Consider the following 24,928-nt stretch of genomic DNA (forward strand, 5'->3'; position numbering starts at 1 on the left):
GGGCGGTCCCGCCCCCTCCTCTTGGGCAAGGGTGCGCGCGCACGACGGGGTGGGCTGGCGGCTATGACGTCACGGTAGGAAAGGAAAGGCTGGAGTGGGAAGCGAGAAAAGCTGAGGAGCTTGGGCTGGGGGTGCGTGACGTGGGGTTAAGAGTTACATGTGGCAGGGGATAGAGTGGATGGGGTCGAGGCTTTCGTCCTGGGAAAAAGTGAGAAGGAGCGCTATCCGGGAGGTGCCGGGTGGGGGTGGGGCGGGGCCAAGGCGGCGCTCGCATGCGCGAAGCAGCCCTAACCTTCTGGGAGCCGGGGCGGGCCTCGGGAGGGGGGCGGAGTGACTGGCACGGCAGGCTGCGCTTGCGTCTGGCTCATGCTAGAGGAGCGGAGCGGCAGCGCCCCCAGAGGCCGCGCGGTCCCGAGGTCCTTCAGGGAGAGAGCCGCCTAGGCAGCGTCGCTGGGCCGGGCTGCCCCCTGGTGGTGGCCCAAGGGGAGGAGCTTTTGGGGGTGCGCGGGCAGTCCGGGCTGCGGTCACCTGCTGCAGAGATGCCAAAGGGGCCTAATTCATTCCTTCCCGACTGTGACACGACGGGGTCGGACTAGGCGACCAAGGAGGAGCCTCCTTGGGCTCTTAGTAGGCCCGAGGCTGGGGACGGAGGATGGATGGATGACTCAGCGTGATCCCCCGAGCCCTGTCACCCATCTCCTCCGAGGTGTCCGTGTCAGCTCTCTAGGTGCCCAAGCTTCGATTCTCAGTATTTAAGAGAGCCCAAGCCAAATCTCCTCTTGCGGATGAAGAAACTGAGGCTCAGAGAGGACCGCTTACCCAGCAACTCAGTGCCAGTGAGACTTAAACAGCATCTTCTTCTCCGATTTCACCAGCCCCCCCCCATACCCACCTCCACTTAAATAAGGGTTCATTCCTTCACTGTGGGCCCGAGGCTTCCACAATGTTAAGTTCTTAAGCTTTGGTCACCGTTCTGACTTCGGAAAACAGAAATAAAAGTGAATTATCTCTCTCTTCTCATGGGTATAGGCTTGTATAAAAATAACACCTTTATAAAAAGCCTTTGCAAATAAAAAGCACAATGCAAACGGCAATAAGGATGTCTTCATCTTGTCAATGATTGTTGTTGCACCACCAGTGATTCCCCTAAGAGTCATATGCTAAAGCCCATTCTATACCAAGTAACAGCAGTGAGGAATGGTAGTGATAATTATGTTCACTTAGTGCTGTAAGATTCAGGCTACTTTGGAGTCAGGGGGCAGTATTTATGGTGCACCGGTTGGGTGTAGTATTGCACTGGATGTTTCGTGTGGCTGTGAGAAAAATGGACAGTATGGTTTTATGTTCTGTAGGAAATCAAGAATGATCAGTTCAGTTCCACGAACTTAAGCCAGGCTCTGTGCTAAGTGCCAGGAGTACAAAACCAAAAATGAAACAGTTCCTGCTCTCAAGGAGCTTGTGTTCTGCTTGAGGGAGCAAGGGAGGACCAGTTCTCCTTGATTGAGATGGGGCTGACTCAGCACCTCTAACTGGTATTGTATATCTAGTTAGATCTGTACTGGTCTAATGGAGCTATTCTATGTTGCGATGGGAGTTTTGAGCTTTTTTTATTCTTAAATCTGTTTTAAGTGATAGCTGTGTGGGGAATAAATAGATATTGGTTTGTTTTTTTAATTGGGGAAGAGGTTTGAATAGGATGTTATCGGGGATAGAAATACCTGGTTATTGCCTTTCCCAGTGCAAGGTTGGGTGAATGGATATTCTCTTACAGATGGAAGAACTGGAACGTGGTCTGCTGATCCAGCCGTGGGCATGGCTGCAGCTTTCGGAGGACTCACTTCTAGCCAAGGCCTACATCAACACACACAAGGGCTATGCCCTTCTTCTCTCTGACCTCCGACAGGTGTGGCATGAGCAAGTCGACACAAGCGTGGTCAGCCAACGGGCCAAGGTAAATGGGAGTGACAGGAATGGGAAAAATACAGTTTATTTTCCACCTAGTAAAGCCCAGAGGGGCATATCCACAAATTGGTGCATTTGCTTTTGCATTGCTAAGGAGAATTGAAGAGTTAGTAGAACATAGTAGAACCCTGCACTGGAAACCAAGGCATTTGGGGTTTGGTCCCTGCTCTCCTGGTAACTACCTTTGTTACTTTGGACAAATTATTTAACCTCTTTGAGCCTCAGTTTCCTCATCTAGAAAACATGGATTGGACCACCTGAATGATAAAGTTTCTTCTGTCACTGAAATTATATGATTCTATATTTTTTGTAATAGTTCAGTGTTAAAAATCTTTTGCTTGGCTTTAAAGGCTTTATACGTCCTAGTGCCATCTTACATTTGCAGTCATGTCTCATGCTGTTTACCTTCCCATATGCTATATGCCTGACAAATTGAGCTTTAGGACCAAGGTTTGAATCCCACCTCTGCCCTCTGTCATACACGTGACCTTGGGCAAGTCACATTCTGGGCTTCAGTTTCCTCATCTTTAAAATGTAAATTTGAATTATATGGCCCATAAGGGCCTTTCTGTCTCCAAATCCATGATTCTGTGATCTCCCTGAACTTTTCTGCCTCCTCGATTTGCTTACAGTGTTCCTCATGCCAGAAATGTCATCGCTTTCCTTCTATTTGTAAAATTGCCTACCTATCCCTTAAATGTGTAGCTGAAATGCCATCTCCTCATGACATCTTCTCTGTTTTCCCCAGTCAATAATGGTCTTTTCAATTCAATAAGCATTTATTAAGTACCATTGTATGCAAGGCATTGCGAGGAGTAGAAAGAAGAAGCAAAACCATTTATTTTCAATGAACTCATATTTGTCTGGGAAGATAGAGCATGACATTTAATTGTTCATAGTTTATCTCCCCATCCTCCAGTAGAATTTGAGGAGAAAACGTAGTCTAACAGCTGGGAAGATGAAGGACAGTTCTCTGGAGGAGTTAGCACCTGATGTAAATCTTAAAGGATGATAAAGATTCAGAAAAGGAGGAGAACATTCTGCCTCTTGGGGAGGTTCTGGAAATAGCTATGATAGTCCACTTTGGCTGGAACATGAAATGTATGAAGGGATTTTAATGTGAAATAAAGTAAAAAATTAAGGTTGGAACCTATTCAGCAATTGTGGAGGGTCTTAAAAGTCAGTTTGTATTTTATCCTAGAGACCGTTATGCAGAGGCACTGAAGATTTTGGAGGAGATCAGAACTGTGCCTTAAGAATATTATTTTAGAAGCTGTTAGGGGTATGGATTAGAGGTAGAGAGAGATTCGAGGCAGAGGCACTAGTTAGGGTACTATGGTAGTAGTCTAGGTGAGAGGTGCTGAGGAGCAGAATTGTGAACAGAGAGAAGGGGACAGGCAGATGCAGGAGATGTTTTGGAGGTAGGACTGATAGGATTTAGTGATTTATTGGCTATCAGGTAAGAGGGAAAGAGAAAGAGTCAAGGATGACTGAGATTACAATCCTGGGTGCCTAAGATTATAAAGGTACCCTCAACACAATTATGGAAGTTCGAAATTGGGGCAGATTTTAGGGAGGAAGGTGAAGCGGGCTGTTTTAGATATGTCAAATTTGAAATCATGTGTGGAACATTTCAGATGGAGATGGCTAGCAGTCAGTTTAATGATCTAGGACTGCATTTCAGAGTTGGAAACATAGATTTTGGAGTCATAGATAATGTACAGATAATAATGAAACTCATTGGATTGGGAGATAGATCCATCACTAAGGGACAGAGAAGAGAAAAGGATCTAGGAGTGATCCTTGGGAAACACCCATATTTAGGGGAGTGGGAGATAGAGGATGATCCAGTAAGAGAAATTAGGAAGAATCATTCAGTTGGATTAGAGGAGGGTCATGGAAACCAAACCAAACCAGCGAATGTCCAGGAACAGGGCAAACTACAGAGGTCAAGGAAGATGAGAATTGAGAAAAAATCATCAGGTCATTGATAGCTTTTAAGAGAGCAATTTCAGTTAGTGCAAGCTGACTCCCTAGTGGTGGGGTCAGAAGCTGGAGTGAAAGTGGCTGAGAAATGAGTGGGTGGTAAAGTTAATCGGTAAAGAGCCATAAAAAACGACCCCCTCACACTGCCTTTACTTAAGGCCAGTCATATAAGAATAAGAGTCACCACCTTATTAGATTTGGAGCATTGGTTAGGCCACTCTGCTCTTGAAGAACATTTCACAATCTCTGCATCTCTTCTGGTACAGGAGCTGAATAAACGACTGACTGCAACTCCTTCTGCCTTCCTCTCCCACTTGAGAGACCTCATGTGCATCTTATTGGAAGGTCCGGCTGATCCCAGAGGGGCCACTTTCTCTTGTGAGCTTATGCCAGAGGGACTGTCGCTGCGTGTTCGGAGTGAGCTCTCTGGTCTACCCTTTCACTGGAACTTCCAATGTGCCTTGGCTAGCCCTTCTCTGGTGAGTGCAGAATGGAAACTAGGCCTTCTTTAACTGATGGAATTCTTCTCTTGTTGGAGGAAGGGATTTTTTATAGTGAAAAGAAAATCAGGAATGTTGTTCCTCTGCCTCTCTAAAACTGTTTTTCCTTAGAAACCTTTTGGCTAGGTGAGAGGCAGATTTTATTTTATTTTATTTTTTTGCTTTTTGATGAGGCAATCAGGGTTAAGTGACTTGCCCAGGGTCACACAACTAGTAAGTATCAAGTGTCTGAGGCCGGATTTGAACTCAGGTCCTCCTGATTGCAAGGCTGGAGCTCTATCCACTGTGCCACCTAGCTGCTGCTTAATTTTTTTTTTAAACTTAAACAGTGTCACTTTATTGTAGAAGATAATTCAGCTTACACATTTTCATATTTTGCTCCCCAAAATCCAATTTTATGTAACAATACATAGATACAAATGGATAAAACAATTCTCATAAATACTCTTATGAACTACATGTGTAAGATTCAGCTTTACATCAAGATGTAAATCAAACATGAGAATCTTATTTTTGTCCTATGTGGGTATTTCTAAGCTTGCCACTTTTGGGGTAAAATGTAATTTCTCAAAATGAAGGGAGATCCTAAAAATGTATCAAAAGCACTTATACACACTGGCTTCAGTAGTCTAGTTTGTGCAGAAATCTTTCCACTAGATTCATGGAGCTGGCTTTAGGAGAAACTTATCACTTGGTCAGCCGTCTGACCATCTGTAGCTCTTTAGCAGCCTTCCACTTTTGGTGAATTGTGAAAAGCTTTTGAGGCAGGTCAGTTTGGTCATATTTTCCCGTGGTTCTGGATTTTTCTTTCTGTTAATGATCACATCAGTCTTGAAAACGTAATAATATGGACACATAGGCTGCTCAAAATCCTGAGAAACTCACAGATGTGATCAAAAGAATAAGTTCTTTCTTTTTAATCATGAATTGTAAGAGGTTCACAATTGCAAATTTTGGGTTGAAAGACTTGATCCTTGGCCAGCAAATGTTTTCTCCACAAAGGGAACTTGAGTTAGGTTGATAGCTTGTATTTCTGCACTTTTTAAGATGCACAAAGCCCATTCTATATGTTGGCTAATTTGATCCTCCTCACAACAACCTTGAGAGGTAGATATCACTATTCTATAGATGAGGAAACTGAGGCTGAGCAACAGGGATGCTTGTGAGAGGGGTCACCCAGCTCATAAATGTGTGACGCTAGATCTTAAGCCCAGTGCACTAGCCCCTACAACACCTTCTTATCCTTCAGTGAAGTTGTGACCTCACTGGTGCAGATTGCCATCTGTGAACTTTCATCCCACATCATTCTTGTTTGTGTGTGTTTCACTAATTTTCCGCAGAGTGGCTGCCCAGAGTGCTGGAGGCCTTCCTCTAAGTCTTGTTACGTTTTGAGGACACCATTAGAGGCAACTAGTGGTACAGTGGAGAAAGATCTAGGGTCAGGGAGACCTGAGCTCAAATCCAGTCTCAGACACTTGCTAGCTGTGTGACCCTGGGCAAGTCACTTAAACCTCTGTCTTCAGTTTCTTCAGTTGTAAAATGGGAATATTAACTACACCTACCTTTCAGGTTTGTTCTGAGGATCAAATGAGATAACAATTATAAAGCGCTTATTACAGTGCTTGGCACGTAGTAGGAGCTTTCTCCTTTCCTTTTGTCAGAGAACTTGAGCAGTCTGTTTTTTACCACTTGTTTGTGTCACATCACTGGCTTTTCCAGTCTTACATTTACATTTTACAACTTACATTTTTCCAGTCTAACATCTCCTCAGTGCTATCCCTTTTATTTTGTCTTGAGAGGTGGTAATCATTGGAAATATATGTCCTACAATATATTCATATAGGTGATGTGTAATATCATATATGTGTGTGTATGTATATGCAACTTTGGATTCTGATACACATACCGATGCAATTCAGTGGTAGGCCGCTAGGTGGTGCAGTGGATAGAGTTCAAGGCCTGGAGTCAGGAAGACTTATCTTCATGAGTTCAAATCACTTGACCCTATCTGCCTTAGTTTCCTCATCTGTCAAATGAGCTGGAGAAAGAAATGGCAAACACTCCTTTATCTTTGCCAAGAAAACCCCAAATGGGGTCACGAAGAGATGGGCACAACTGAAACGACTGAACAACCCAAATTCAGGGTATTGTCTGGCCATCCAACAGCGTGCTATCATCTGCGTAATGGGCATTTTTAGGACACTGAGTTTTTCTTGCATGGATTACCAGTCTATTTCTTTTGAATAATCTAGATTTCATTGAGAAGGCCTTGTAAAGTCAGCGCTGTGTCATCAGCAAACATGATTACCTAGAGGATCTCACCACCTCTGCATCACCATCGCTCTTCCATTTGTTCTTTGTGCCGGACATCCACTGTTAAAAGTGCAGAACATTTTGGCCAGTGTATGTTTCTGTTTTATGCTTCACTTGATATTGCACAGTAATGCACAGCGCTAATCCTATTGAGTCTTTCAAAGAATCTTGCATAATCTTCGATGAGCAAAGGAGACACCTTCCCGGAGGAGAGCCTTCTAGACATCCAAGGTTGTCAGACAATAGTTAAAGAGCAGGGAGCAGAGCAGGGTTCTCTGTTCTCCCCTTTCAGATGGGGGTGTGACTGTAAAGAGGGCAGATGAGGGGGTGTTTGGGAAAGTTTGCCTATTCTTTTCTTGTGTTTTCGTTGTTGAATACTCCCAATGTACATGCAGCGCATTCTCATAAAGATTTTTATAACAGCTTGGTATTTTGGTTAGCAACTCGTGTGTGTGTGTGTGTTAGCAATTCTAGATGTTCTCTTAGTCATCCTTTTGGGGCATTACTTTTCTCTGTGATTATCCTTTTTTAAAGTATTGAATAACAGCAGTTAAATTATAATCAGGAAAATATTTTAACTTGTACCCATGTTCTTGCATTTCTCTAAATATTGCTCATTATAGCCTCTTTCTATAAAAATCCATATGAATATTTATAATTAATTGTCAATTGGATAGAGATCTCCTTCACTCAGCATTTATTCTAAGCACTTTCTGTGTGTAAGATGCTACATTAGATAGTGGGATCATATTCTTTGCTGAATCTGTAATTTCATCAATGTCAGTATTCTGTCTAGTAATGCAACAACCCACCTGTGTCTGCTCATTCTGTGCTGCTCTTGTCCCTATCTCCCAGAGTGTTTTCGGTAGACAGGATTTTTAGCAAAATGCAGAAGCCCTGAGGCCTTCCCTGAGTTGCATTGAAATGCTTTCCTCAGCTTCTTAAAGATTACTTACTTCTCTCTTAAGTGATTTCCTCCAAGTGTTCTTGGTTTGGTAAATACCTTACAATTCTTATTGCAGTAAAAGCATGGTCATTTAAAAACAACAAAAAGAGTATGGTCTTTTCTTCACACTCATTTGCCCACAAGGCTTGCTGTAAGGGTTTGGAATTTTCTTTGGGTGGGTCTTGTTCTTTCATTAGTGCTGGGAGCTTCCAGTGAGGAAGCTCCTTGTACCTCTGCAAAATAGCACCTCCTTTATAATTTAGAGGCTTAAGAGAGTTGCCTAAAGCACTGAGAGGCTATGACCTGTCCAGGTCACATAGCATGTGTCAGAGGCAAGTCTGGAAAAGACATTTTCCTCACTCTGAGGGTCACTCTATCCATTACTCTACACATTGCCTCCTTTTGGAAGTGTTAGGGGAGAAGAAACAGAACATATCTAATGTCAGCTATGATTTGGTTTGTGACCCAGGGAAGGTTGTAGTTTCAGATTATTTCCAGTCCTGTACCAGATCTATAATGCTTTTTTTCGGTTCAAAGTTTCTGTAGTTTTTTTCATAGATGACACTAGAGGGCACTGTTTGCTCAGTGATCCTACATCTTAGGGAATTGACTAGTTCATTCTGTTGCTGGAAGTTGACTGGTAAAGCAGCTGTTCTATGGTCATCCATGAAACTGCAGAGGGGACTCCTTCAGAGGTCTCCTGACCCTGTAGTGTTTGAGCTGAGAGAGCAGTAGAGAGGCTTATATAAGGAAAACCCTGTTATTTGAGTGTGTACTAGTCCATAGCATTTAATAGTGCTGGGGCAGCTTTCTAGGGGAGCCAGCAGATGCTTAGCTGTGTCACTGTATAGAAAAACCTAGACGTCATAAGTTAGTTCAGTTAGTTAGGGTTTGGGGTATGAGGATGGGACCTATATTAGGCACAATTGAGTTATACCAGTGATGGGGGAGCTTTGGTCAGCTGGAGGAACTTGAGGAAAGTTCAGAGTGCTATCTCTCTGTCTGTTGAATTCTTATCTCTGTAAAGGAAAACTGAAATATCACCTTCTCCACAAATCCTCCTTAAATTCCCTTGTCAGTACACCTCTTTTGGACTACATAATAACATTTTATAACTTTCTGATGAGTTTACTACACAGTGTGGTGTAGTATAGTTGTGTATATGTGCTTATCAGTATGGGATATGCCAATGAGGGCAGGGACTATGTGTCTCAGGCAGATCTGATATCTCTCCTAGAAGCTAGCACAGTATTCTGTATGTAGGATGCATGTAGGACATATTTATTGAATAAATTAAAATGGTGGAGCTAAGGGGTCCCTGGAAAGGTTGTGGCAGCTGCTGCTGGTGGTGTTTCTGCTCTCCTTCTGGGTACTGTAAGGTTATATTTTATTACTTAATATTTAATAACAATAATGATAATAACATTAACCTGTATTTTTACAGTGATTTAAAGTTTACAAGTTATTTTTCCCACCAGAACTTTGTGAGGTGTAGTAAGTACAGGTATTATTATCCCCCTTTTACATGAGATGAATATGAGACTTGGGAGAGTTAAGTGGCTTGTCTCTGATTCATGCCATGGCTAGGAAGGTCTAGAGTTGAGATTTCAACTTGAGTCTGTCTCCTGGCTCCAAGTGTAATTTTCTACCAACTACCTATTTTCAGGGGTGGGGAACCTGTGGCCTGGAGGCCACATATGGCCCTCTAGGTCCTCAAGTACGGCCCTTTGAATCCAAATGGGGAACTTGTGGTCTTGAGGCTACCTGTGGCCCTCTAGGTCCTCAAGTGAGGCCTTATGAATCCAAATGGGGAACCTGTGGCCTCTAGGCCACAGGTTCTCACCCCCTGTTAGTCTATCTAAGCTATTGTTTAGGGTAGGAGAGAATAAAGACATATTTTCATCTTTCAAGGTCAGAAGAAAGGTCTAGAAGGAAGAAGACCAAAGAAGCCTTTGCACGTAGCTGTTAGAAATCTTATTGGTACCAGCAGTATCTCTGGAAGGTCAGACCATGGGGTGTTAATGACAGAGGTGGAGAGTGGGGAAAAAAGCAGCAATCCTTTCTAACCTGAAAAAATCCTTCTTATTACTAAGCAGTCCTTCCTTCTAGCTATCATTTTCCTTCCTGTTAAGTATCCACTGTTTTCTCTTTGTGATATCTGTTCTTAACACTGCAGTCTGGTTCACTATCCAGGAATACCTTAGAAGTGTTTGAGGCTCTCAATAGTTACATCTCAACATTTCTTTCTTCTCTCCCTTCTTGACCTTTTCATTGGTTTTATAAGTTGTATATCTTTTAGTAGTAACCGACATATATGTAGCTAAATCTGTATATACTTTACTACTTGGTCCTCAGCTATTATTATCTTTATTTTACGGGAAAGGAAAAAGAAGGGATAAAATGACTTGTTTGTGGTCACACAGTGAATCAGGAAGGTTCTGAGATGCGATTGGAATTTAAACCTTCCAGATTTAGGAGTCCATCATTGTCTCCAATATTTCATGCCTTCTGCTAGACTGTTACAGTTTTCCTTTTTTATCTTTTTCTACATCTTTCCTCTCATTCTGTGGTTATTCCTCATCATTTTGTTTGGAGTCCTTATTCTTCTTTCTCTTATTCTGTGCTTTTACATTAAGAATTTTAAACTACTTTCCTGTTGTTTTAAAATTCCTATCTTTTTGTAAATGATATTTAAGAATCAAAGAATTTTAAGGTTAACAGCAATCTAGTCCACTTCTTGAAAATAAAATCCCTTCTACAAAATACCTGAGAAGTCCTCATCTAGTCTTTGCTTGAAGACCTTAGTGAGAAAGAATCTACTTTTTCTTGAGGCTGCCCAAATTTTAGATAACTAATTATGTATTAGGAAGTTTTTCCTGACATCAATCCTAGATTTGTCTCTGCAGATTCTTCCCATTGCTCATCATCTTTGTTTCTGGGGCCAAACAGAATAATCTAACCTCGATTTCATTTGACAGTACGTAAGGTCCTTCATGGACAGCTAAGTTGTGCAGTAGATAGAGCTCCTGGAGTCAGCAAGATGAGTCTTCCTGAATTCAAATCTGGTTTCAGAAACTTAGTAGTTGTGTGACCCTGGGCAAGTCATTTCACCCTGTCTTCCTTAGTTTCCTCATCTGTAAAATGAGCTGGAGAAGGAAATGGCAAACTACTCCAGTATCTTTTCCAAGAAAACCCCAAATGGGGTCATAAGGAATCAAACATGACTGAAAATAACTGAACAACAACAACGATACTTCAAGATAGTTATCATGTCCCCCCTAAATCTTCTCTAGGCTAAACATCCCCACTTCCTTTGAGCACTCCTCATTTGATGTGGACTTGAAGACCTCTATTTTGATTGTTTTTCTTCTGTGGGCATTCTCCAGCTTATCAATGTTCTTCCTAAAATTTTGATGCTCAGAACTGAACACAGTATACTCCAAATATGACCTTATTGGAGCCTAACACAATAGGATTTTCACCTCTTATTCCTGGAAGTATTCCTTTCTTTAATTCAAGCCAAAATCACATTAATGTTTTTGGTTGACATACTGAACTCTATTCATATGGAGTTTGTATTCTGCTTTTAGCTTCAGGTCTTTTTCAGACAAACTGCTATCTAAAACATGTCTCCTCTTTATTATGCTTATGAAGTTGATTTTTTTGAATTCAAATGTAAGACTTTATATTTATTCCTATTAATTTTCATCTTATTAAATTCAGCCTAATATTCTATCTTTTTGGATCCTGATTCTCTCATTAGTACGTACATATCCAGTCTGCAAATTTGATAATGCTAGCTATGCTCTTATCTAAGTCATTGATAAAAATATTAAATGGCACAAGAACAGGTGCTTGTTTTTTCAATTAAAATTTTTTTTTCATTTAAATTTACTTTCTTTTCCATGCGCTCTACCCCACTGGAGAAGAAAGAAAAGAAAAACAAAATTCTTGGAACAAACATACGTGGTCAAATTTCAGAAATCTAAGTCTCACTCTACATGTTGAAGCTAGCACCTCTGTCAGGAAATAGGTGGTGTATTTCATCTTCTGTCTTCTTGTATCATGGTTAATTGTCATCTTGATCAGAGTTAAGTCTTTCAAAATTGAATAGGTACTAGGATCATTTCAATGCAGACTGTTCCAAGTTGACATTGAACCCATGAATGATGACTTTCTGAATCTGCCCATTCAGCCAGTTCTGAATCTGTTTTATTATACTGTTGTCTAGCCCTCATGTCTCCATTTTTCCAAAACAAAGTGGTATACGATACTTTATCATAAGCCAGGCTAAAATCCAACTAGACTGCAGGATTGTTCTACCAATTTAGTAACACTTTCAAAAAAGTTCATGAGGTTAGTCTGCTATGACTTGCCCTTGTTGAAGCCATGTTGATTTCTTCTGATTATTGCTTCCTTTTTCAGGTGTTCATTAACCATGTCTTTAAAAGAATTTAGCATAATCTTAAAGAATTTTTCCAGGAATTAAAGTCAAATTTACTTACTGCCCTATAGTTTGCAGAGCATGTTTCAACTTTTTTTTTTCTTAAATAGAGCATTTCTTTTTCTCTGGTATGGTACTGTTATAATTTTCCTGTTCTCCATTTCCTTCTTTCTTTCTTTCTTTCTTTCTTTCTTTCTTTCTTTCTTTCTTTCTTTCTTTCTTTCTTTCTTTCTTTCTTTCTTTCTTTCTTTCTTTCTTTCTTTCTTTCTTTCTTTCTTTCTTTCCTTCCTTCCTTCCTTTTCCTGCATCTCTTTCGAATATTACTGACAGTGGCTTAGCAAATACATTACCACTTTCCATACCCGAGGGTTATTCATCTGGGTTAGGTGACTTACATTCATCCAAGATGCCCAGGTTCGCCCTTCTTACCTCTTTATTTGTTTTGGACGTCAACTCCCTGCTAGCCATTTTTTGCTCTTTCTAGACCAAAGATCCTTCTCCTTTGGCAGAGGAGAAAATGGAAGGGAAATAAGAGTTGAAGCCTTCTCCTTTCTCTCTGTTGTCAGGCGGCTTTGCCAGGGAAGGGGGGGACTTTCCCTTTAATCTTCCTCCCCCCCAAAGATTTTAAAAAGGAAGATAAAAAAGCAGTTCAGCAAAACCAGGTATAGTTTCTCAACTCTTCTCCATGCTTTAGCTTGGTCATTATGGTTATACAGTATTCAGTTTCTTCTTGTTGTTTTTTTCCATTTTTGTTATGGTAGCCATTATGTCCGTGGTTTTTCTGCTTGTGCTGACTTCACTTTTGATTAGTTCATACTGTTTTTCTCATGCTTTTCTAAATTCTTCATATTTTTGTTTCTTATGTTTCAGTAATATTTTGTCACATTTCTATATCATAATTTGGTTAGCCAGTGCCTATTTGATAGGCATCCACCTTGTTTCCAGTTTTACTGCTATGAATATTTTGTTGTGTGTGGGACATATCTTTATATCTTTAACTTCCTTGAAGAACCTTCGTAGCAGTGGAATCTCTGGGTCTTGACAACATTCTTAGAGTGTTTTGTCTCTCTTGGGTATTCATCCTTTGTTACTTGCCTTTGCTTCCCTTTTCTATATATATTTTAACACAATATAAGTTGGTTGATGAGTTCTTTGTGTATTTACATTGGCCTCTTTGAACAATTCTTTCCCCTCCCCTCCTCATTGGAATTCTTTCCCTTTTTATTTAGAAGATGAGATCTTCCTATCTTTCCTGGACTATGGAATTTTAGTTCATGGGATCCTATCCATCCTTCCTCCCTCTTAACTTTTTGAAACTTGCTGTCCCCAAATCTAGAATCTATGTTATTCTCTGCCTAGCTTTCTCTCTTTCACTATTACAGACTCTAATAGGGAATGGTTACTTCCCCAAGAATCCTGGCATTTCCATCCCAACAATGAGTTCCTCCTTGTTAGTGACAGTGAAATCTACATAGACTTTTCTGTGGTGAACCTGTTAAGTACCCTTTTTTTCCTTATAAAATTCTATAGCTTATTACTTTTTTAAAAACCAAATCTGTGATTTCTTTTATGTAGGAAGCTGCAAGTGCAGGACTTCCTTGCCAGTGTAGATTGGCAGCTTTTCCTCAATTTATTGTCTTAAAGTGTTGCCTGGGAGCCCTGAGAGACAGGGCAAATCACTTGCTCAGGTTCACATAGCTAATAGGCATCAGAGCTGGAAGTCAACCAAAGGTCTTCTGACTCCAAGGCTGGCTTTCTGTCCACTATGTCATTTTGCCTCATCCTTCCTAAAATGTGTGGTCGAATTTGAACTCAAGGACCAGTGCTCTATCCACTGTGCTACCTAGCTGCCCCAAATATAGTGTTTAAATGTGGGTTGACCAAGGAAGAGTATAATGGGATTATCATAGGACTCCTGAGAGCTATGCTTCTTTTTTAAAAAAAAATTTTTTATTGATATCTTTTTTTTACATTACTAGAGTTTCTCACAGTATCTCTCCTTCTCCTCTCATAGAACTATACCATGTAACAAATGATATTTTTTTAAAAAGAAAGAAAAAAAGAAGAGAAAAAATCAGCATAACTAATCAATACATTTAAAAAGTCAGAAAATATATGCAATGTACCACATCTTTGTATTCACCATTGCAAAGGAATGTGTTGGGAGTATCTTCTTTTACCTCTTCTTTGGGGTCATGCTTGTACTTTGTAATTCACATTTGATTATTTTCTAGTTGTTCTTTCCATTTCCATCATTGTAGTCATTGTGTATATTCTTCTCTTGGTTCCGCTTGGAAAGCTGTGCCTCCTCATGCAGCCTAATATCACATAACTTTCTTCACTGTCATATAATTTCCTTGACTTCATATTGAGCTTGTGGTCCATTAATCCCTCAGATTTCTTTCTGAAGAACTCTCTAGTTATATGCTCCCCACCCCCATCTTATGCTAGGAAAACTGATTTTTTTAAAAAATCCAGTTATAAGGCTTTGTATTCATTTAAGATGTTTTCCTCTCCTCCAACTTATCTGCTTTGGCCCGTCTTTTTGTCTCTTAGATGCCTGTATTTCAACATATGACCTCTATTTGTAACTTAACACTATCAAGGCAGAATGCCTAGGATATTGCTCCTCACTAGGTCAGTTATTGACTAGTCAATCTTGAAGCAGGGTCACAAATGTTAGAGTTGGAAAGGATTTTAGAAATATTGTCGTCTTCACCTCACTTTCCCACGCGTTGCGTTTGTGTGTGAGTATGCGTGACTGAGTGTGAGTTTGCGCTTATTTCCTCACAAAGAGGTCAAGTTACTTGTCCGAGGCCGTGTGGCTGGTTGGTGGCCGAACAAGTCCCTGAACATTGGTCTCTTGAATTCCAGCCCAGTGCTCTTTCCTGGCCACATTGACTGTGAAGCCACGAGTGGCTGCTCTGTCTTCCTTCCTTGAAGGTATTCCAACTTTCAAGTTTCTTCCTGAATAAGATTGGTGAACTTCTTCAGGCTGTCTTCTCTGACTTGTTTTCTCAGCACTCACTGGCTGGGTCTGAGGAGAACAGGCTTCTGGGTGAATATGGTGTGACTGAGCCACTCAAATCAAATATGCATGTTGGTTGTTTTTCATTAGTGATGGATTTTCTTTGGTCCCTTGCTCAGTTGGCTCTGTCACTTGCAGATAACACTTAGTAAGTCTTCTTGGTGATGAAGCTTATCCATTTACAGGATGTCTTCTTGGGGTTGGGTATGGAGTCTATGACCTTCGAAAAGCTAGAGGACAGAGCAGAGCTAGCAGGAGAGAGAGAGAAGATGAAATCATTGGACCATGAGCTCACAGAATCAGAGCTGGGTGGAATCTTAGGAGTCATCCAGTCCAACCCCTTGATTTTACAGATGAGAAAGCTGAGGCCCAGAGAGGGGATGTGACCAGCCCAAAGTGCTATGAATGGTAAATGGCAGGGGAAGAAGTGGGGTACTCTAGACATCTGACCTCGATCTGAAATGCAACACAGCCAAGTCAGGGTGTGGAGGATACAGGCTCCCCAGTAGATCAATTATTTTTAGGTTCTTTGACTCTAAATCTAGTATTCTGTCCATTGTGCCATATTGCCTGACTCAAATCCATAATTTTGACCTAAGTGCCTTATTTAACCAACCGATCTAAGGGAAATAACCTCAGGGTTCATCCATGTTAGAAGAGTAAGTTATCCTCCTGCCATCTAAGCTGTTAAAACAGATCTAAGAATCTCATTTGGATTTCTGCAATCCTTTCTGACTCAAGTCATTTAAATCTCTATCTTCCTCAGTCTCCCCAACTGTAAAATGGAGATCCTCACAGGGTTGTTGTGAGAATCAAATGAAATAATGCTTGTAAAAGCACCTACTGTGGTGCTTGGTACATATCTTGTTCCCTTCCCATTCCCCCCTTTTTAATAAACTCTTTTGCTATATAGACAGTAGGAACAAGCAGCCTTCTGAAGATCTAAAAAGGCTTAACTGGCTTTGGCTAACCTTTTCTTTGCCTTTTGTTCACCCTCTGAAGTTTGCTGATGCTGAAATACCATACTTGAATTTCAGGTGCAGCTGGCTAAAGACTGGCTATTTCGTTCTATGATATTCTGCCTATCGTTCCTCACACAAAGTGGACAGATGGTGGTATCCTTTAGCATAGAATTGGTCATTCTGGTTAAGCTGTCTCCTCATGTGGCTACTTAGATGATTTCCTCGGTGTGGATACTCATTCCTTCTATACCATGCTATGCTGCAGAGCTCTTATCAGAATTCCCCCATAAATCTATAAAGGGTCTAGCCAGTGAGCTAGAGCCCTTTGTCTTAGTCTTTTTTTAAAAAAATCTTATTTGTCTGTATGCCACTTGTGTTATCTGTTTGCTGTTCCTTTTTTCAGGCCAAACATGCCCTTGACATTTTTACTTCTTATATAAGCAAGTGTTTTTTTTTTCTTTGGTAACATCCCATATCTTGTTTTGGCCTGCTGCATGTTCTTATTGCCCTTGGTGTTGTTTATAATTTTATTTCTTACATGATTGTTGTATTCTATAATCTGTAACTACTTGGGAGAATATTGGTGTTAAAAAGGTGGACTTTTGTGGTAGGAAACAATCTGAGGTTATTAAAAGCACCACACAGTTTCCCGAGTGCCATTTAACATAATTTCTTCTTAATTTCTGGCTCAGCTCATCTATCTGTTGTTTGTCCAAGATATGGGTATTGTCCTGCTTCTGGTAAGCTTTTAATAAAATGTTTATTTGAATTGAATGAAATGATCCAGGCTATCCATCCAATTGCTTCATGAGGCAGCTAGGTGGCTCATTAGATGGAGCACTAGAATTGAAGCCAAGAAGATCTGAGTTCAAATCCTACCCCAGACACTTACTTTCTGTGTGATCCTGGGCAAGTCCCTTAGCTTTTCTGTCTCAGTCTTTTCATCTGTAAAGTTATAGTATCTACCTCACAGGCTGGTTGTGAGGATCAAATGAAGTATAACGTATGTAAAGTGCTTTGCAAACCTTGGAGTGCCCTACAGATGTTAGCTAGTACTGTGCCATAGTCTAGATAATGTAAATTTTTCATTCTTTTTCATTCATTTTGTTTTTTTCTCTGCGGATAATTTTGTATTTTATCTAAGGAGATTTTGTAGTGTTCTGAAGCACAATGCAATTAGTCCTGTGTCATTTTCTCAAAGGAGCTTTTGGAGAACTTACTATCAATAGAAAACTATTTGTTCATTTAAATGTTCTGCAAGAAACCTGTGACCCAGCTGCACCCTTGGAGAACATGGTTTCCCTCTCCTCTTCTGAACTTCCCTGTTTCCATTGAGGGCGTTCTTGTCCTCTGAATCACCGAGTTTGCGACTTGGGCGTCTTCCTTGAGTTCTCCCTCGCCTCTATCCCCTTTATCCATTCAGTTGCTGAATCTTGTCATTTCTGGCCTGACAGTGTCTGTCACAGAGCGACCACCCTGGTTCAGGTTTTCAGTAGTCCTGTTTTATTTATTGCATGTATTGCACTAGTTTCCTTCTTGGTCTTCCTGACTCACATCTCTCTGTTGCTGCAAAAGGGATTTTCCTTAAGTGCAGGTCTGACCACTCCATTCCGTTATTCAGCAAAGTCCTGCAAGTCCCTGTTGCCTGTCTGATAAAATATAAGCTCTTTTCAGTTTTTAAGAAAATTGCTCTGAACTTAGCAAGTTAACATTTTTTATGCAAGACAGAGCAGATGATGAGGATTATGCACGAAGCTATAGATCTCTGTTATGTGCAGCAGAGGTGTCAGACTCCTAGCTGCCCACAGAACTCCTCAGTGGGGCCCAAACTCTGTTAAAATGTAATTGGGCAATCTTCAATAAAATAAATAAAAGTACAACGTGACAGATAATGTTCATTTGTAATTTTCTAAGTCATGATGTTGACCATAGGAGTCAGTTTGTATTTGAGCTCGACATCACTGATGTGTAGCTTACTTTTCTTTTTTAAGTATGCAAGAAATTGAGGAAATTTAGTGTTGTACTTTGAAAGTTGTCCTGCTCATTTGCGTTTCCTTCTGAATTTCCTTCTGTTTCTTTCTGTGCCCTTTAAGAAATGCTTAAACGACCTTATGGCCTTTTTTTTTTTTTTTGGGACAATGCTATTGTGAGCCCCTCCTCCCAAGTCCTCCTCTCGACTGGAAAAAAAAAGGAAAAACAAAACCCTTATGACAGGCTGATAGGCATAGCCAAGCAAACAAATCCATACTTTGACCAAGTCTAAAAATGCTTGGGGGCCATGAGGTGGCACAAGTGGATAGAGTGCCAGGCCTGGAGTCAGGAAGACTCATCTTCCTGAGTTCAAATCTGGCCTCAGACACTTCCTAGCTCTGTGACCCTGGGCAAGTCACTTAATCCAGCCTGTCTCAATTTGCTCCTCAGTTAAAATGAAGTGGAGATGGCAAACCACGCCAGCATCTTTGCCAAGAAAACCCTAAATGGAGTCACAAGAGTCAGACACAATTGAAACAACAGAACAATAACCAAAAAAAGCATGCCTCTTTCTGCACCTTGACAAACAAACTCTTGTCTCCAGTGCTTCATCATTGGTCCTCTATAGACTTTATAGGTCATTTCATCAGGTAAATTTCTTAAGTCTTTCCAAAGTTGCTTTTCTTCATAATGTTATTGTTGTATAAATTGTTCTCATGATTGTTCTCACTTTGATCTGTGTCAATTCATACATTTCTCTGAAACCATCCCTTTGTCATGGCTTAGAGCATAATAATATTCCATAATTTTTTTAGTGATTTCCTAATTGATAGGCAACTCCCTTAGTTTCCAATTTCCTTCAAAATTAAAATTTGTTTCATTTATGACTCTTAACCTCTCTCATTTTTCTTGCCTGTTAACCTTTTGATTTTAATTTTTTATACTAGTTTAGAAACTTTGGGGTGCTTGCCTTTGCTTCCTCCCTAACTTCTTTCTGTTCTCTTCTATGCATTTAAAAAATATTACACTGGGGCAACTAGCTGGCGCAGTGGATAGAGCGCCGGCCCTGGATTCAGGAGGACCTGAGTTCAAATCTGGACTCAGGCACATAACACTTACTAGCTGTGTGACCCTGGGCAAGTCACTTAACCCCATTGCCTAAAATAACAACAACAAAAAAAAGAAAAAAATATTACATTGACTCTCTATTAACACCCCAACTCTCCTCCTAATTAAAAACAGAGAGAAAGATAATTTTGGTCATTGTAATAAATAGAGTCAAGCCACAAGAATCCACACAAAAATATGTCTTAGGTGTGGGAGGGGAGAGACTGCGGTGAAATAAGTACATTAATACCCTGCTGGTGGAGCTGTGATTGGTTTAATGAAAGGCAGTTTGAAGCTCTGCCCCCAGAGTTTCTTAACTGTGCATATCTTTTGATCCAGCAGTATCTCTTCTAGGCCTTTACTTCATAGAAATCAAATCAAGAGGAAAAGGACCCATTATATGCAAAAATATTTATAGCAGCTCTGGAAGGGAGTGTCCAATAACTTAGGGAATGAGCAAATTATAGTACATGAAAATAATAGAATACTATTATTGTTTATTTGTGTCCAACTCATTGTGACTTCATTTGGAGTTTTCTTGGCAAAGATACTGGAGTGGTTTGCCATTTCCTTCTCCCGTTCATTTTACAGATGAGGAAATTGAGGCAGACAGGGTTAAGTGACTTGCCCAGGGTCACACAACTAGTAAGTGTCTGAGGCCAGATTTGAACTCAGAAGATGAGTCTTCCTGATTCTAGGCCCTGCACTCTATCCACTGAGCCACCTAGCTGCCCCATAGAGTACTATTGTTCCTTGAGAAGTAAGAAGGAGGTAATTTAAAGTTACCTGGAAAGATTCATGTGAACTAATGCAAAGTGAAAGTACTCAGAACTAGGTATTATACGATAACAACGTTATAAAAACAAACAACCTTGAAAGACTTAGGAACTCCAGTCAGCATGGTGTCCAGCCATAATTCCAGATGATGCCTCCTGATAGAGAGGTGATGGACCTATGGTACGAGTGAGACATACACTTTTTGGATGTGGCCAAGTGAGGTAATTAATTTTGCTTTTACTATGCCTGTGTATTACAGTGTTTTGTTGTTGTTGTTGTAGTTTTTAGTGGAGGGGAGAAATATTTTTGTTAATTGAAAAAAATTTTAAAGTATGTCTCTGTATCTTGTATTCATCATTTCTGTCAGGAGATGAGTGAATGCTTTCTCATGGGTCCTCTGGAGACACAGTTGACCATTCCATTGATAGAGTTCTTAAGTTTTTCTTTTTTATCTAGACATACAGTTTATTTATTTTGTTCTTAAGTCTTATAAAGTGGTTTTGTTTTACAACATGTCTGTCCTTATATAAATCATTCTGGTTTTATTCACTTCACTCTCAGTTAGTTCACACCACTCAGGTTTCTCAGAACGATCCTGCCTGTCAGTTCCCAGTTTAGGATCAGGAAGGTTGTTTTCCTTGTGACTGTTCCCTTCCCAGTATTACCCTTCTTATACCTCTCCTCCCCCTATCACTACTTGTTTCCTCCTGTTGAGTTTGATGTATTTTTACACCAGACCTTATGTGTGTGCTCAACCCTTCGCTGTCCAGTTTAGATCGAAATGAGGGTCATCTAATGCCTGCCCCTCCAGCTTTTCCTCTGTGTTTGTATCCTCTTCTCATGTATTCCTTTATAAGGAATATGTTCCATCCCACTCTTTCTCCCTTCTAGGGGATATGCTTTCAGATTTGATTCTTCTCTTGCGCATCTTAAAGCAGCTAATAATAGCTAACATTTATAGAGTACCTACTATGTGTCAGGCACTAAACTAAATACTTTATGACACTGAACAGATTGCTAGGCACACAGCAATGTTCTGTCCTTTTCTGTTGGGGTGGGTGGAAGGGAATAATCGTTTATATAGCAGCTACCATGTGCCAAGTACTGTCCTAAGCACTTTTTACAAACATTATCTCATTTGATCCTTATGACAACCCTGGGAGGTAGGTGCTGAGGAAGACAGAGGTTTAAGTGACTTGCCCAGGGTCACACAGCTAGCAAGTGTCTGAGACTGGAATTGAGCTCAGGTCTCCCTGACCCTAGATCTCTCTCCACTGTACCACCAGCTGCCTCTAATGGTGTCCTCAAAACGTAACAAGACTTAGAGGAAAGCCTCCAGCTCTCTGGGCAGTCACTCTGCAGAAAATTAGTGAAACAACACAAACAAGAATGATGTGGGATGAAAGTTCACAGATGGCAATCTGCACCAGTGAAAGGGCTGTAGACATCAGTGAGGTCACAACTTCACTGAAGGATAGGAAGGTGTTGCAGGGGCCAGAGCACTGGGCTTGAGATCTAGCCTCAAACATTTATGAGCTGGGTGATTCCACTCACAAGCATCTCTACTGCTCAGCTTCAGTGGAAGCTGGATTTGAACTGAGGTCTTCCTAACTCTATCCCTTGTGTGCCCTGGTAGTATTGTGGGCTTGGGTTTGGTTGCAAGGCCATGTGTTGGCTCCTTGGGTCAGTTGGTATAGCCTTGATGTTAGTAGTGTGGGAGGTGATGAGGAAGAGGATGCTGGGTGAGCTCAGGGTAGGCATCGGTTCAGGTTTGTTTTTGTTTTTGTTTGTTTGTTTTTAACTTCTTTTGGATTCTGAGGGTCCTAGACTGTAGAGACAGCTAAAGGTGCTTTATTTTTGGCTCATAATTTCTGTTTTGGAGAGGTTTGAGAGGTTGTGGAGATCAGAGAAAATATCTAGACCTCCCCCTCGTTGATCACATGATCCAGAAGTCCTCTGGTGATTCTTAAATTATCTCTACTTAGTGTGTTTTTTAGTTCAGTTGTTTCTGATATCAGATATCTTGAATTTTCTTGTGTTTTTTCAGTCTTTTGATTTTGTTCTAATATATCTTGCTGTCTCATAGAGTCATTGATTTCTATTTGTTTGTTTTAGTTTTCATAGAGGCCATTTCTTGGGTAAAGTGCATCACTCTCTTTTCTAAATTATTTGTCTTCCTTCCTATTCTTTTCTCCCAAGATCTTATTTCATTTCATTTTTTAATCTCTTGTTTCATTTCTCCTAGGGTTAGATGTAGTCTTTGTGGATGGTCTATTTTTTTTTCCCCTGTGAGTCTCTACTTGGAGTTGTTACAGAGTTTTAAAAATTCTTTCTTTTTGAGACTCTCTAGATAAACAATACTTTTCATACTGTTTGATGTGCTCTTTGATTTATTCGTCTCTAACGGCATATAGTTCCTGAATTGGGGCTCTGTGCCAGGGCCGAGCTCCTCCGCCTACTGTGATTTGGGCTAGAGTTGTCCTTTTGGGGTGGAGTGGTTGGCCCTAATTAGTTTTGCCCGGGTTCCTCTGCTAACATCAGCCTCTCAAGGTTAAGAATGCTGGATCTTTAGGGCCTTGTCTCAAGATGCTTCTGGACCTTGGCTGTCCTGGGCTGAGTATCGCCATGCTACTTTGGTCGTTGTCTCCTGAAATGCTATTCTGGTCATTGCTTACTGCAGCCGCTCTCTAGTACTTCCGTGATCCTATGCTGGGGCTTTCTGACCACTCTTGGGCTTTCCCAGGGGAAACCTTTCCTCTGACTGCCTCTGGACATAGAGCCTTGCAGGCTGCAAGTGACCCCGTCCATCTCTGCTGGGAGGCTTTCCCGTCATGGGGTTAGTGTTGTTGGCAGGTTCTTCCCTACTCCCCTTGTCCTTCTGACTGTAGTGCATTTCTAAAGTGAAAGAAGTCACTGTTTTGGGCAGGGGTAGGGAATGGACTTTTAATGAAATTGAGGACTTCCAAGCATTCCTGATAAAATATTACAGCTGAATAGAGTGCTTAAAATACAAACTAAGTAGACTTCTGCCAAGACGGCTGCCTGAGTGAAGGCAGACTGCCCAGCTTCCACAGAGCTACTCCAGCGAAACCCTGAAATTTACACCAGACCAAATACTGGTCAAGAAATCCAATGTGAAGCTACAGTAAGAGACTTCTTCCACTTCAGAACTGCACAAGGTGTCAATCAGGACGAGGGCAGTAGGAAAGAGCCCATCAACAATGCCAGCAGCTTCAACATTTTTTACACTTGCCAAATTCGGTTCGGTTCAGCTCAACGAACATTTCCTGTTATAGACAAAATGACTAGAAAGGGAACTTGAGAGGACTAGAAAGAGAAAGGAACGCTTAGGGACGTTTTCTGGACATCCTCTGTACTCTGCAGTGTTGTCTTCCCAGACTTCCCAAGTCTACTAAACCTTCTTTGTCAGAGGGCAAAGACAAAGAGGCAGAACACTGAGAGAGGCATACCTCCAGGGGAAGGCCAAGTCCTTGGGAGGAACCTTCAGGCAAGTAGCTAATAGCTCACCCTAGGGGCATCCATTTGTAATTGGCTGCGGAACCTGTGGCTTCCAGGCTGCGTGTGGCCCTCTGGGTCCTCAAGTGCAGCTCTTTGACTGAATCCAAACTTCACAGAACAAATCCCCTAAATGAAAGGATTTGTTCTGTAACACTTAGACTCCATCAGAAGGCCAGGTGGCCTCAAGGCTGCAGGTTCCCCACCCCTGGTACTCTGCCTCAGTCCTCACACTTCTACTGAACAAAATCTGGCCTTTGGAGTATGAATAGTATGATAGCAAATAAACAAGAATTGCATAAATGTGGGGAAAAAATCTTTAGTTGCGTGCCTAATTGAATCAGAACTGTTTTACCTGTATCCTCTACGATACATTTATTATTTTCTTTGATGAAGTTTTTTTTGTATTGTTTCTACAATTTTTACTTGGACCTGCTGGTTCTTTAGAATTATGTTAGTCTCCAATTATCTTTAATTTCTCTTTATGAGACTTTACTGAATATAATTTTTATTGCACTGTGATCAGTAAATCATGTTTAGTGTTTCTGCTTTTCTACATTTTTTGAGAAGTCTTTATGTTCCAATACATGGTCAGTTTTTATAAAAGTGCTATATACAGGTAACAGTATGTAAATTCTTTTCTATTTCCATTCAGTAATTTTCAGGCATCTATCATCTCTAATTTTTCTTTTCTTTTAAAAAATTTTTTTGATCTCTAATTTTTCTGACATTTTCTTCAGGTCCTTAACTTCTCTCTTGTGTATCTTTTGTTAGATTTATCTAGCTCTGAAAGTGGTTAATTAAGGTCCCCTTCTATTATAATTTTATTACAGATTTCTCCCTTCATTTTGATGAAATCTTCCTTTAAGTGTTTAGATATTATCCTTTTAGAAGTATATATTAAGGATTGATATTAATTCACTATCTATAGTGCTTTCCAGCATAATCTAGTTTTTCTGGTTATCTCTTTTTGCTGTCTATATTTACATGTCACCTTATATGAATTGTTTACATTCCTTTTTTGAGTTTAGCTGAAGTGTACTAGATTTTGCTCAGGCCCTTCATTTTAGCTCTGTGTGATTCTTCTTGTTTAAGTGTTTCTTGTAAACAACATATCATCAGAGTCAATTTTCAAATCTCTTCTGCCAATGTCTTCCATCCCATCATGAGTTTATTCCATTCTCGTTCATGGTTATGATTGTTAAATGTGTACTTCTCTTCATCCTGTCCTCCTATACTTTTTTCTTCTCTTTGCTCCCACTTCCCAGCACCTTACAAATAAAAAGGTAGCAAAAGAGAGGAAGTCTGCCCAAAGTATGTGATCTATAAATGTAACTGCCTGTTTCCCTGGTGTTGCAGCTCTTCGTGTGTCTTCGTCTGGCCCCTGATCTCAGAGTTTTGCTCTTCTTTCTTTCC

General features: G+C 40.6%; 1 protein-coding gene across 6 annotated transcripts in view; it reads left to right on the plus strand.

The window, feature by feature from the left end:
- NHEJ1 (non-homologous end joining factor 1) overlaps positions 1 to 24,928 on the plus strand; it is a 114,296-nt gene that overhangs the window by 327 nt on the left and 89,041 nt on the right. For 2 of the 6 annotated variants that reach the window (XM_078147310.1, XM_021002848.2), the window contains exons 2-3: positions 1,772 to 1,951; positions 4,215 to 4,427. In XM_078147310.1, the coding sequence (XP_078003436.1) occupies positions 1,772 to 1,951; positions 4,215 to 4,427 (393 nt within the window). Of the gene's footprint in view, positions 1 to 9; positions 132 to 332; positions 837 to 1,352; positions 1,533 to 1,771; positions 1,952 to 4,214; positions 4,428 to 24,928 lie in introns of those variants that run through there. The other 4 variants (XM_078147309.1, XM_021002853.2, XM_021002851.2 and 1 more) reach the window with 4 other exon arrangements.

Source organism: Phascolarctos cinereus, unplaced genomic scaffold (genome assembly GCF_003287225.1).
Source record: "Phascolarctos cinereus isolate Bilbo 61053 unplaced genomic scaffold, phaCin_HiC Scaffold_7;HRSCAF=346, whole genome shotgun sequence".
NCBI classification, from domain to species: Eukaryota; Metazoa; Chordata; class Mammalia; order Diprotodontia; family Phascolarctidae; genus Phascolarctos; species Phascolarctos cinereus.